We start from the raw sequence: 15131 nt of genomic DNA on the forward strand, positions 1-15131 counted from the left end.
GACTTGCCCACTAGAAATTTGTGCAAACTACAAAACTTGTGACTTCTCTCACTGTGCATTCAGTCGCCTATTCGTTTCTTCTTTCCACATGACTGGCGTCCAGTGCTTGGCAGTCTGTCTCACGAGCCTTAAATAATTCTTTCCCCCAAGAGCAGGTCGTCATCGTTCCAGCAAGCGGTGTTACTGCGTGTAGGGGGATGGGCCAGTTTGCCATGTGGCCTACTGGGCACTGCTACCGCTGTGTCAGCTTCACCATTCCCCTCGATCTCGTGTATCACGGTTCGCGTCAGAATAAGATTTCCCTCTCGATTACGACACTAGTGAAGGGTGGCTCCAATATGTCAGTGGATATACATGTCTGATAGTTCAAATCAGATAAGCTAACAATCCTCCTCGTTCGGGACACGGGACGCGTGCGAACAAAAGATCAGATTTTACAATAATTAAAGGAAACTCTGTACTAAGTGCAGATACCACAATTAGTCTCCACTCTTCATGAAGAACGGTGAATAGCTGAAGTTTGAGTCTGGGCGAAGTGATGAAGGGATCGGGAACTCGCCTTAAATCTTTGATTTTTACCATTCAAACATGGTGCTGCACTGCGGAAAGTACATATTGTCTATTATGTTCGGTTTTAAAGACTAACAATGACGCTCTCTACTCAAACCAGGCTTTCACACAGCTATAGTGAAACCGAACATTGCTAAACATACATATCTGCCTGCTCTGATAACAGGGCAGTGGCACCAGAGAGCTCTTACGGCTAATACAGTTGCAAGTGCAGCCTTTATCGAGAGGCACACGTAGGCCTCCTGAACATATTACAAGGAGTTCAAAAATTTGTTATGCCTTACCTGCGGGTGTCGTAATCACACAAAATGTTGTTTTCAAGAGGTAGTTTCAGCTCTGGCAGGTCTTCGCACACCCATCTGTAAATAAAAAAGCGCAGCTATTAACAACGACAACACACCTGACAAGGTAGCAAACACACACACACACACACACACACACACACACACACACACACACAGAGAGAGAGAGAGAGAGAGAGAGAGAGAGAGAGAGAGAGAGAGAGAGAGAGAGAGAGACTCCAGTGCAGGTACAGTAACAGTTCAGAAGACTTGTCTAGTAAGGAAAATTACCCACCAAAGATTATTAAGTTAAGCACTCTGAATTTGCTGACTTTCACCTTTGTGGCCAATTCTAGTACAGAGAACAACTTGCTATATATTACAGAACAGTTACCATTATTCACAAAAAGATACCAGATGTAGTTTCGGGGTGTACTTGCTCTTATTCACACTATAAATGATGCTACGCTGTCAAGAACAGTAAATTATGTCTAGCAGTACACCTACCCGAACGACTGAAGAACTTTGATTTAGAACCTCGTCAGGAAAATTAATTCAGCTCGCCATTATTCTATGGAGTGGACAGAGGCCGTAAGCATCAGCGGGGGGAGGAGGGGGTTGGAGAGAGAGAACCTCCTTCCAGCAGTGAGCCTGACATGAAGTCCACCTTGCCTCTGTGGTCAATTTCAGCGACTGCAGTTCGTTTTCTGTCACCTGCAACCATTCAGTCTCCCACTGACACACGATGTGTCAGTCAGAAAATGAGACGATGGCATGCAACGGGATGGGACATTGATGGACAGCATCATCCCGACATGCTTCCTTGGTAGCTTTGTCAACCATGTCGTTTCCCTGTATTTCGATGTGGCCAGGTACCCAGCAGAAGATAACCTCCTCACACTGGTGTCTGAGCCGCTGTGTGGAGTCATAGATTAATTGAATCAGCTGGTCTACTGGAACAGAACAGGAACAGACAAGAAACCTTGTACAGTGATGTCTGTGAACCCTCTACAGTGCCATCAGAATGCCATAGAATTCTGCATCATAAAAACCAGGGAAAACAGCAGAGCAAGCGAGGACATTCTCTTGCTCGGATCCAGCCATATAAACAATGAGAAAACTGTGGCACATACTTAAAATGTACGAAAACAAAGTTGTAAAAACATAATCTGGAGTACAAGTTTTCTTGTACTGCGTCGAGCTTACAATCACTTTGAGCCTCTGAAGACACCAAGGTGGCAATGTGTTCCATCCCTGGCTGTGTATTTTGGTGCCTCACAGATCCAGATCCTTGAGATGGCTTTGTCTCGTGGGGCCGATTCCTGAATAGCCATTCAAAGATGCGTTTGTCCACTGAACTAAATGCCAATGACTGAGGCACGCCGAGATTTTCAATGCCCATCGAGCCAAAAGGATACGCCGCCGAATCCAGAGTGGTGGTTCACCAGCCTCTGCACACACAATCCGAATTGGGCTCCTCGGAAAGGCTACAGTTGATAGCCGAATGCCCTCGTGGTGGACAGCATCTAACATCCTGAGGTAGGAAGTACGGGCTGCCATAAACTACACATGAGCGAACAAATGCTCTATTAAAACTGCCAGAGCCGGGACCTGTCAGCTGCCCATATTTTTCTGATAAGCCATTTCAAAATATTCAATGACTAGAAGTCCTTTGTTCATACCTCTTTCAGGTGTGGGAGCCAGGTTAATTTTGAGTCAAATAATAAACCCAAAAAGCAAACAGTTTCTTGAAAACGTAAAATATTGTCTCCCACTGTGAGCACTGGTTGGTTAAATTTCAACAGGCACGGTTAAAATAGACACCTGTAGTCTTCTCAGCTGAGAACCGAACACCATTTGTCCTAGCCCAGGTTTCCAGCCTCCTAATGGTCAGCTTTAACTGCCTCGTCATCGTCGTAAGATCAGAGGAAAAGTAGAAGATTGCAAGGTCATCCACAAACAAAGAGCATTTGACAGGGCTCCTGACGGAGGAGGAAACTCCATTGATAGTGATGGCAAACAATGTGACACTGAGGGCACCTGCCTTGGGGGACCCATACTCTTGAACACAGCAATCAGACAAGGCATCGTCAACACGATATGGAAAATGCCGGTCGTCGAGAAAGGATTGTATAAGTGGCAGGCGTCAAAGTAGACCCCATTCATGAAAACAGCGAAGGATGTTCTACCTCCAAGTAGTGTCTTATGCTTTTTTTATGTCAAAAAACATACAAACTAAATGGTTTCAGTGTAAGGATGATTCCTGTATAGCCATCTCCAACAGAATTAAGTTGTGAAGTGTGGAATGGTAGTACCTGAAACTGCACTGGGAGCAGCTCAGGTGATCTCTGGATTCGAGCAGCCAGACGAGGCGGCGCCTGGCCATTCGTTCAAGAGTCTTACTCAAACACCTGGGTATGTGTCTCTTGACCTTCAACTCCTGAATTTTCCTTTCCTCATTGTGAACCTCACACTGTGTGATCCCCGGAGCAGTTTACACGCCGGTAACTGTTAGGCGCGCAACGGTCCTTGCTAGGTTTCCAGAAAAGAATTAATACTGCCTCCTTCGAAGTCGTGGAGTATTGTCCATCAAACCAGATCAGACTGAAATAAGAAAGGAGCTGTTCTTTCACTTCAGGGCACAGTGATGAAGCATGGCACAATGGATCTCATCAGGTCCTGGGGCAATGTCTCCGACAGCAGAGAGAGCTGATTCCAGTTCCCACATGGAGAACACAATGTTGTAGCCTTCCTCATCATGCGAGAAGAAATTGAGCTTCCTCATCTCCGCAGTCCTACTACGGAACACCTGAAAAGCAGGAGCTTGTCTAGCTGACGTATAGACAGTAAAAAAGTGTTCAGCTAAAACCTGAGCCAAGTCTTCTCGCCTGACCACCAAGATCCCATTATTGACAAGGACATAGGGGGACGTGTGCTGCCCTTGCTGGAAATCAGTCAGATTGCGTCCCAAACTTGCGTAGTGAAAGTGGACCGAGTAATGGAAATCGTGAATTCCTTCCAGGAAGCCCTCCTCTGTTCTTTTTATCATTCGCCCCGCATGTACTCTCACAGATCTGAAGGCACAAAGGTTTTCTGTAGTTGCACAGTGTTTGAAGTTTCACAGAGCTGTTCGTCTGGCCCCGATTGCCATTCAACATTTGTCATTCCACCAAGGTACAGGCTGTCGTCTGAGGAGGTTACTAGACCAGGTGATGGACTCGTGGTGAGTGATATGGGCCACCGTCTCCTGTGCACAATACTTTTGTTCAAAAATAGCCTGGCGACTGTACTACAACCAATTTGCCCTTTGTATCATCCATCTGCTTGGTATCCTGTCAGCCACTGTCCTGGTTGGCAAGTGGATCCACACTGGGAAGCGGTCACTAGGATGTAAATCTGAGCCACTTCCCACTAAACTGAGGCTGCAATCACTGGGGGGAGGGGGGGAAGGTAAATGATTGAAAACGACCCTGTAGCTGTGGAAAAGTGTGTAATCTGATCTACATTCAGAAGGCAAATATTCTCAGAATGGAGAAGTTGCTCGATCATCTGATCCCTGGAGCAAGTGGTAGCGCCCAGCTCCGCAGCACTTTGTGTCTATTGAAGTAAGAAGGAATGAGTGTGGGAGTGCCCAGAAGTGTTCTTCCAGTGCGTCTGCATCCAAGGCATTATTAGCTGGAAGGTACAGAGAACACACGGTGATATTAAAGGATGCGAGAACTTTCACGGCAATTGCTTGCATGGTCGTGGTAAGAGGGACAGGAGACGAGTGGCATCTGTCAAAGGAAACAGCCACAGTACTTTTAGCCCTGTATCCAGTAGTATCGTCCTTCCAGTATGGATGGTACCGCAATGCAGATGTGTCCGTGACTAAGATGCGTTTCTTGTAGGCAGATGTAGGTCGGTTTCTCCAGGGCCAAGAGCTGTAATTATTCCAAGTGTGGGCGATATCCATTTAAATTCCACTGTAACATATTAAGTCCCTGTGGAAGCCATTGTATAGCGAAGGTTGTTCTTGTCTTTCTCCCTTGGAGGATGTAATTTAACAGGGACGTCAGGGTAAATGTTAGCCGGTTCCCGCATCTCCAGTTCCTCCAACTGGAAGTCCATCTCCTCATAAGCATAGTTCCCATCAGAGGGGGAAAGATCTCACCTATGTGAAGGTTGAACTATCACTTTCCTGGACTTGGAACTACTTTTTAAAGGATGTTTTTCTTTACTCATGGGAGGAAGTGGTTGCGGGGATGGCTTAGTTGGCTTCTGATGGTGGGTAGTGGTATGCGGCTTGCTTAGGTGGTAAGCCCATTGCTGAAGGCTGCTGAACGACTACAGTTTCAAGTGGAAACTCTGACACTGTCGAAATTAGTTTTTTAACACATGTTTAAAGTGGCCAAAATCGAATATTTCAATATTTTTATTTATTTTGTCGTTTGCGAAATAAAAACAGCTGAATCAGTCTAGTATATGCGCATATATATATTTTTTTGGAGATCGCTCTTTTGCAAGGAAAATTGGGAGATGGCTACTGGTTTCGATGCTAATTATTATTTATAATGAAAGGTGAAGACTGTTATGACAGTTGTAACAACATTGATCATTATTACAAAATTTAATTTACATTTTAATATGTAAATCCAAAGAAAAGGAGGAATAATAATATTAATAACAGAATGTTTTCGACAGTCTTCCATGCCGCCATAGCGTAACTCATTTGGCTCATCAGCATCTTCCAGACATCAGTGGCACTGAATCTTGGACAAGGTTTTTCTAATACTCCAGACGTTCATTTCCTTTTCACCAAAGTGGATAGTTGTCAATTTTTTAACATCTTTCAGTTTTTACTGTTTCACCTTCACTTCATAAGGATGAATGAGATTCAGCTGAAGATCTTCCACAGTGCGACACTTTTTAATGGCTGCAAAACTCCCCATGTTGTGCTTATACACAAGTTTATCATCTCACTTCACAATTACTTCCATTCTTGTTCCTGTGTGTTAACAACCGTTTGCACGACTTATTTTTATGCGAAACTTATTAGTATTCTTAATCGTAGCAGCTTCGCTGATCAGAAATCATAAACTTCACATCGGTATCAAAATATAAAACAGTACCACGCATTCCAATGATATCACGGTAGTATTCTAGTTTCACTATTTGTTGCAGGTTTTTTATATCATTCTCAACATTACCAACCACACGTGCAGGTGGAAGAAACAAGTGGCCTGTAACAGCAAAAAACTTCAACACTGTCTATTCATTTTAAGCGACAAACTCAACACTGTGATGACAATCATTTTTATTTTGTCCAGGACAAACACCTGCAATCAGACGCACAATTTTCTTTCTTTCAAAATTACGGTTGAATAATCGATGGTGTAAGGCAGAGATAATTTCGTTTGATCCTTTACCAAACTCATTTTTTATCCATACATAACACACATGTTGCTTTTGTAAAGAGTGAAGTTAATCCGGTATAATTGCCTTGAATAATAAGTTAATTGATCAGGGATCCTAGGCAATGGTAAGTTTTTCTCACAATGAAAACATACTGCCAACAAGTTCAATGGAGGCCTTGGGATGTTTTATATTAATTTGCTTCTAATCCGTCAAATTTGACTTTTCAACGGAATCCTGGGCCCTCTTGATCCTCAACAACAGCTTAATACATGTGGAACAGCACTTTGTTTAATGACTTCCAAATTCAAGGTTGAACTGGTCAAAATAATTTGTTTAACTCTCCAGCCATCTGCAACTGCTGTACTTCTCGAATCGTCTATCTCTCATCCGTTCCTAGAAGATTAGCAACCAGTTTGTACAAAGTTCTTCAACACACTTTAAATACGTGAGCGTGTTATCTTCAAAGTATTTAAGAAAGTTTGTTGACAACGCTGTAGCATTTCTGAAGTGTTGTTACCAGTACGAGGAATAAAATATTTCTTGTGGTAATTATTCTTTGCACGAGTTCATTCTTTGGAGGAAGTTTCGCATTGTTGGTCCTGCAATACATCAATATCAAAGCATCTTGACTCACTTTATCAGGAAAAGCATAAAATATTTCGTGAAGTGATTTCGAGTCTTTCATTGTCACTATTCTACAGAGCAGTGGTTTGGTGTTTTGACGTTGACATGTAGGATACGAAGGTAGGCTCTGAGGTTTACGTCTAGTAAGAAAATAATATGCTTAGTTCTAGACTACTGGATTACCGCATAATCAAATCAAAACTTATTTTATGATACAAGCCCTGCTGTTCTGAGTTTGTTAAGTTTCCATTGAGATGGACACGCCATAGGTTTACTGGCTTTGTTTGAAGGAACTACTTTTGGGTAATGGCCATCATTAATAATGTTTTAGATTCGATAAATTACGTTTAACATTAATAGTAAGTCTTATACCATTCATCCTGCAAAACAGTGGCAAGTTCAGGTAAGGACGATGGGGGTGGTATAGCGATCACTCACTGTTCTCTCCAAATTAAACCACAAAGGCTGGATATGGTGATTACGGTGGCCGGGGAATATGTGAAAACTCATTCTCGGCTCGTAAAACCAGCCCCAGACGATGCGAATTGCGTGAACGTCCTATAATCTTGGGAAAACAGGACCACCATCATAGCAAAATACTCTTATAATCCTTGGCAGTATTGCGACCTCTCAGCCCGATATGGCTGCCCAAATCGTCACCGAATCCGCACCACGTTTCACTCTTGGGACGTAAGCGCGGCCAAAAGCTACAAACGGTTTGAAACACGACTCATCCGACCAAATGACTTTTTTTCCCATTGCTCTGCAGCCCAGGTTTCACGGCTTCCGCACCAAGTTTTCGTGTATTGGCATTTCCATCAGCAGTGAGTGAGTGGTTTTGGAATTCACCTCGCCCTGCAATTCCCAACTTACGGAGCTCCATTCACGGTGGCTTAGTGCAGACAGGGTTCGCGAGAACGACATTGAGTTCTCCAGTGGGTTACGCAGCTGCCATCCCTCTCAAAATTGGGTCGTTTTGAATATCAGCCTTATGCAAACACAATTTGTTTGCATAGGCTGATTTTCAAAACAACTCAATTTTAAATCGCAAACACGGAAGATCAAGAGGAGCTTCAAACCTTAGTAAAATGAGTCGTCCTTTTATGCTTGTTCATAATCCTCTTCAATGACTGTCACGATGAGTCAACACACACTTTCGTCTACGTTGCGACTCGGCAGTACTATTGCAAGAGCTATAAATCTTCGATACGAGGCCTCGTGAAACAAACACTTCAGCTACGTCGGTAGGAGTACCAGCAATTTATCCCCGCTCGGATTCACTTAACTTATACAGAATACTATTCTGACCACAAACAACACTTGCAACGTATGGCATTGCACATGTGCCGTTGGCGGTCAAATTCAACAGCACCACCTGCAGGTGCGACTAGTTCTCATTTCTACTGATGTCCAACCTTCCCCATAATAAGAAGAAATATCTCGGCATCAGCGCACGGCCTGACAAGTACTGCTCGTCCCTGTGTCACTGAACCGCGGGCGGCTGCTCCACGACTGGTCTGTGTTTCGGTGCCAGCGTTGCGGTAGGTCGGCCGGCCGAGCTACGCGCTCGCTCTCCTGCGCGCTGCTGGCCGCACAGAAGCGCCCTGCTCCCTGTTACCTAAACGACAACTACTGTCAGAGCCTGATTACACATATCTCCCAACATTTCATCTGTCAGGTACCGCGGTACCTGCGAGCCAGAGCTATTTCGTCACGGAAAGAGTCAAACGTAGTTAACAGAATGCTAATTACAGAATCATAAACAACGAAGTGGTACAACAAGAAAATGAGACTAAACGAATGAGTAACACATTACAGAAGCAGTTCTTAACTAATGCGAGGAACTTCAGTACGGGAGGAGTGTGGAACATGGAAACCTTTTAGCCTCGGTTTGAATAGTTAGGGTTTATGACCCAACTCTCTCAGTTCTGCTATGAAAATGATATCTGCCGAATAGTGCACACCCTTACTGTACAACGCTTTGGGGAGTGTTATCAGAGTATACCGCGCTTGCGTCTAGTGCTCACCAAATGAGAATGTGGTCAACAACAAATTGAACGACGGAATGTTATGTACAGTGATTGCAGAATTGGAACACTGGCGAAATGGTACACCGAGAGTGCGCCACCATACGAGACAAGAGAGCTGCGGTTTCCCTCGAATCCAGTTGGAACGTGTATGAAGTCCCCCTAACATTCTTCTCTCTGGAGAATCAGCCAGAAAAATCACACTGAAATCCCCACACAAAGTAAGCCTCGTGTCTTTCTTAAGAATCGAGTCCAGTACAGCGTCACATCTGGAGAAGAAAACCCTGTATCTGATAATGAAGCAATTCCAAGTGTAATGCGAAGGTTAAAAAAAAAAAAGATTCACGGTAAACGATATCAGCCAAACAGTTGCAGAATAAAGATTTCATGAAATCCTTTACCACGCTTTCGGTATATCTAAATATACCGTCATCAGAAGCAAAAATACACCTAAACAGGGAGACACCTTCATTAGCAAAAAACTTAGAAACATAAGTGAGACAGAAGAAAAAAAACGTTTATAGCTTTACGTAACCATGAAAAATACAAAAGTATTACAAGCACAAAAACATTTAGTCACTAAAATCACATCCTGCAATGGAGATACATAAAACAATCGTGCTAAAGGCGTCGTCAGTAGTTCAGCCATGTTTAAATTTTTTTAAAAAAAGAAGTTTCTTCTTACAGCGGGAATACTCCCTATAAAGAATGAATTAATATCGGTTGTCACACAATAACACGAACAGACGCAGAAAATTTGTTGCAACACAGCCACATTGATACTCATCAAATCCAAACCTGTAGGCCGGAGCACGAAATGAACTCGGAGACTGAGGCAGGTACGTAGGAGGTGGGGCTCCTCAATCCCAAAGCTCTTGAAAGTCTACACTGGTAGATCTAAAGACAAGTCGCAAATAGTCATTTGTAACAAATACAAGTTCTCGTATTTCATTTCACACTAACTCGTCGACAGTTTAAGAATAGGCTATAAGGAAAGCACTGATTTTCAAGAGGCGTAAAGGTTGGCTGAATTCGTGATCCGATGCGAAACTGTAGTGCCTGGCAGCACTACTACGAGTGGCACAGAAAAATCAACTGCTGCCAGGCAGGTATCGGAAGGTGACCAACTCTTGCCTGTCTGTACTGGTAGATAATAGTTTCGAACATGGAGAGTGACATTTGGTGGACAAGACTTCGGCAGTAGGTTGTCGTGCTGACACGACACTGCCCGCGTCAGAACGCTACTCCTTTGCCCTCCTTACTTCGCGTCAGGTCCAAGGTGCTGCTGCACAACAAAAGGTATGTCGGAGAAAAAACAGAAGCACTATGTAATTCCCACTAACAATTTTGCTTATGTCACAAGTATTACAGAAAAACGCTGCACTTTCGCATCCATTCAGCATCGCCGATAAAACTTGAGACTACATAACCCTGTATTTCCCGCATTTTTCAAATACCGTGGCCATAAAAGTACACTAAAACATCACCGAAGAAATTTGTAATTCCGCTCGTGGTGCATCGAGTTCATTATTGAAAAATTACGTACGTATATAGCTATATATTAGAAAAAATATTTCACAGTGTCTGAACCCAATCCGTAACCTTTTGCGACAGAGACGAATAGGCGACAGAAACTGGGTGCTTGTTTTGCGTTTGTTGTTGGCAGACAGAGTAATACGATTAAAAGAAAGTTATGTAATGAGATCTTGCCCTTCCGGATTGGTAAGGAGCGCCTGGTCCCCGGCACGAATCCGGCCGGCGGACTTGTGTCGAGGTCCTGTGAGCCGGCCAATCTGTGGATGGTTTTTATGCGGTTTTCCATCTGCCTCGGCGAATGCGGGCTGGTTCTCCTTATTCCGCCTCAGCTACACTACGTCGGCGATTGCTGCGGAAACAAGTTCTCCACGTACGCGGACTCTACCACGCAAACATAGGGGTTACACTCGTCTGGTGTGTCCACCTGGGGCCGAACCGCACAATAACCCTGAAAGAGTGGTTCGGTATGGGGCGGCGGAGGGATGAAGTGGACTGCGGTAGTTGTCGTGGGGTTGTGGACCACTACGGCTGCGGCGGGGACGGAAACTCTCCGTAGTTTCTAGGCCCCCGGTTAACATACAATGAGAGATCTTAATACTTGTGTTTGACTGCTGATCTATAATGAGACGCGAAACACTAATTTGTATAAACAGTGACACTATTAAACACAGGGCAAAGTGAAAAGTTATTTATCGAATGCCAAACGAAAGAATAATTCCTCATTATATTTTCAGCTTCAGATTTCTCAATAGCCGGTTTAGATATCTTTGCAAAGTTATCATATGATCTGTTTCAAAAGAAAGGATAATAAAGTACAGGGAAACAAAAAACTATAGGCCCCTGAATCTGTTGAACAGTGACTAGTCGTAAGAACAGCTGAGGAGGGAAATGTGACTATTGTCAGCGCCTCTTACAGATTGTTCGGTTGTACTTCTAACGAGTTACCCTGTAACGTATAAGATTGTCTATGCAAGTTTTCTTGTAATTTAGTTTACTTTTTTTACCGTTACTCCCATTTTTTCCTTTTGTTTAAAAAGATAATCAAGATGATTTGGAGACGCGTTTAAATCGGTTACGATTTCATTTGCGGGACTCGAGAATGAAAATACATTAGCAGAATTCCGTTAACAAGATGGCCACGGCAGTATGCATAGTACGTGCGAATAAAATTTTAATAAACAGAACATTCTCAGAAGCTGACACGTAGGTGCGCAATCGAAATTTGAAATAAGAAGTAAACCACACACCGTATCCGGCTGTATACCGCAAGTAGCAACGTCACTGCTGCACACATCGAGAATACTTTCCCCCAAACAGATCCAACACAAATACTTAACTGTTCCCATCGTGTGGAAACATATTTGGATTCGGCACGGAAATTTTTGTAACTAATCGTTAGACCAGACAAATGGAATAGGCTGACGCGGTCGCCAGGGTGAGAAGGGTCTTGTGAAACAGGCAGGGGCGTGAGGCACGCATACTCGTTCGAACTCGGGACGAGCGAGCTGAGTAGTGGCAGTCTTGACGATGACCGTTGGCCTCCAAACGCCTCACCCGGATAAAAGCTGAAATGCTCCGCTTGTTCTGAAACAGTCGTCACACTGTCAACGTGCCTTACGTTACCATCGCAGTTTTTTTTTTTTCTTCTTCATTACTCGCATTGCTAAATGTATCAGACGATAAATGCGTGGTATGACCCGGGGAGAACAGTAACAACAGAAACTCGTTTTGCGGCTTGATACTAGTAGCAACAACACGACGACTGGAACACAGTATTTCTGATACGATCTGCTAAGTGATAGGTTCACTCGAGTACTGACCTTTACTTCGTACAATGCACGCACGACGCCGGTCGAAAATAGACGCGCAAGGCAGAACCTGTAGCGAGACGCATTCTGAAACGTGACTTGCGATACTGTACAAGTCAGGACCAGTTTAAGGCCCGAGCGACAAAAGCTGACAATTGCAAGATTTCTATACAGACGAATCACAATTAGTAGCTGCCGCTTGGGCCCTAAGATCAATGTGCAACTTTTGTATACAGACATTATCACAATTAGCAGCAAAAACTGACAAGGCTGAAAATGCCCGAGGGAAAGGGGGGGGGGGCGACAATGATAAGTCGTGTGTGTAGAAAAACGTTCTCGAATCGGCCCCGCTTCAAGTTGAAGTTATCTCACAAGGGATTACTGCCAGAAAATTTCCGTTATCGCCCGCTATTCCACTACAAGACAGTAAGTCGTGTGAAATGCAAACACTTGACGCACCCAGGCTACTCGCTGATAACCTGTTTTGCTGCCACGCTATCGGACGATATTATTTGTCAACAACTGTGCTGTATTACGCCTGTATTTGCACCTCGCATCGGCTCGTCAAGAGAAAGGCGGGCGGTAGGCAGCGTAGGGCGCACCGGACTGTGCGCGTGACGTCACACGGCCGACTAGAGGCACTGGAAGCTCCCTTGTTTGTGACGTAGGCAGAGTAGATCTGTTGTTCGTAAGCCTTGCGCCTAGTGATGGTTTGCTCAGCGTGTTGAACTTTGTATTGATTTGTGGATTAAGTACCCAGTTACCAAAGAAAAGGTCACGAATTTGCATTTCTTTGAACAGTAAGTACTTCATAAATGCCAATATAATTACTTTTCGCCACCAGTTAATAAGCAGAGAACACCTGCATTTGATTGAGAGGTTATGCCGAATTAACTAACTAAATGTATACACGAAATGTTTGTATCTACATTGTAAAAGTCACACTGAATTTCTATTTTCAGATACCTCTTCTAGAAGCGCCAAGGTGGTGTAGTGTGGCTGGTTGTAAAAGTAATTACAGATCTCAAAACGAAGTTGCCAGCACTTTTCTTAACCAAGCGATGTCGACTTAAAGAAAAAGTGGCTAAAGAAAGTTCTCACTGATTTCTCAAAGCTAAAGAAACATTTTACTAAAGAGTGCATAATCGAGACAAAAATATTTTTAGTTGGAGACAATAAGATTTGAAAGAAAATATCCCGAGCTGAAATGCAGTGCCTTCAATTTTTCCAAATTTAACAAAAAACTTGAAAACTCATGTAGAAGATTATGTGATGGAGAACACGACAATCTTGAGAAAGCAGTGACAACGAGTTTGGGAGATTACAGTCAATATGAAGAACAAATCGCTATTAAAAATTTGGAAGAATATGCAATTACTTTTCAAGTGCAACCCATATCAACAAGAAACAGTGGTGCTGTATCGAGTGTAACAGAAGAAAGTGCCGTGTTTTATTGATGTCACTAATGAATTACCAGTTGTTTTAGGTTCTGTAACTATTAATACTGATAAAAGTGCCCTACTTTCTGTCAAAGTTATAAAATTTCTCAGCATAAAGCGTCCACTGACTATAAATCAGTAAAAATCAAACTTGTATTTGATAGAATACTAAAATATGTTAATAGGGTCTGTGGGAGAATATAAAAAAAGTGTTTGGTGGTCTTGAAGTTTACAGATTTTGACCATTTTGAAGTTAAGCTTACTGCACACTTTCATTCTTTAGAATTGATGTACTAGTAGGAAACAGGTTCGTTGATGATATAGTCATTTATTGTCATTTAAGGCCATATCTCCTTCCAATATTCAGGAACAAAATGTTAACCTTGCACTCAAAATTAGCTTCAAAAGAGACGGATTTCGCAGGCACTGAAAGTACTTCATCTTTCATACAAATAATTTATAACTGGTGCCACACTGTTAATGTAATAGGTGCACTTAAAGGTGAAAGGTTTAATGATCAATATTGGCAACCAATTAGTGCAAACAGCTTTTTAGTTAGGTTTTTTAAGAAAAATGCCCATATGGTTAAAAAATTGGAGGCAGAGTGTTCATAACTCCCATATTCCGAGCTCTAAAACTGTTCAAGCACTAATCAATACTCTTGGGTTCTTACTACTGATGTATTTGGACACTATAAGCCGGATTATACAGGGTGTAAATTTTAAGTTGACAAAATTCTCTAATTCTTCTCTGTCAAACCCCACCCTATGGGGAGAGAGGGAAAGTTTTGGTTTTAGCGTATCAAAATTTACGAAGTAAATAAGTATTTTTTATTTATCCGTAACCATTTTCCAAGCAAAAATGACAACATGGATTTTCTTGAATTACAGCGCCAACTACTAAGAATCAAAACAAATGTTTAAGACAAAATGTACGTAGTTTTTTTATGTAGAATCTGATTCTGCAATAAAAAATGAGGGTTCCCATTTGAAATATTAAAGTTGCCTCCCACCCCACCCCCAGTGAGCTGGGGTGGCGGGCTAATTTTAGCATCAGCAGATGTCCCCCTAGAAAATAATCAACTTTGGATTCTACACTTTTTTCGCGTGAAGCTTATTTTTCGAGTTATTCTGGTTTGTCAACTTAAAATTTACACCTTGTATATTACTGAGTAAGTTTCAGAATGACAATCTGAAAGGCAGATGTAGTAGTAACTGTCAAATGAGTGGGGTAAATTATTATGTAAGTAACATCAAACACTTGAGGTGAGAAGTAATTAATACTGAAAGATATGGTACCACTAATTTCTTTGAATAAAGATCTTCCTCTGGGTACATTGCTTCCTTGCTCGCCGGCCGGTGTGGCCGAGCGGTTCTAGGCGCTTCAGTCTGGAATCGCGAGACCGCTACGGTCACAGGTTCGAATCCAGCCTCGGGCATGGATGTGTGT

At 42.9% G+C, this 15131-nt stretch overlaps 1 protein-coding gene across 2 annotated transcripts in view; it reads right to left on the reverse strand.

Moving 5' to 3' along the window:
- The window catches only part of LOC126260943 (histone-lysine N-methyltransferase, H3 lysine-79 specific), a 225885-nt gene that overhangs the window by 154031 nt on the left and 56723 nt on the right, over nucleotides 1–15131 (reverse strand). For both annotated transcript variants that reach the window (XR_007546669.1, XM_049958451.1), the window contains exon 3: nucleotides 855–929. Coding sequence is in view for 1 of the 2 variants with exons in the window: in XM_049958451.1 (XP_049814408.1) it covers nucleotides 855–929 (75 nt within the window). In the remaining variant the exon portion in view is untranslated. The remainder of the gene's footprint in view (nucleotides 1–854; nucleotides 930–15131) is intronic.

The sequence above is a fragment of the Schistocerca nitens genome, chromosome 5 (genome assembly GCF_023898315.1).
Source record: "Schistocerca nitens isolate TAMUIC-IGC-003100 chromosome 5, iqSchNite1.1, whole genome shotgun sequence".
Classification (NCBI taxonomy): Eukaryota; Metazoa; Arthropoda; class Insecta; order Orthoptera; family Acrididae; genus Schistocerca; species Schistocerca nitens.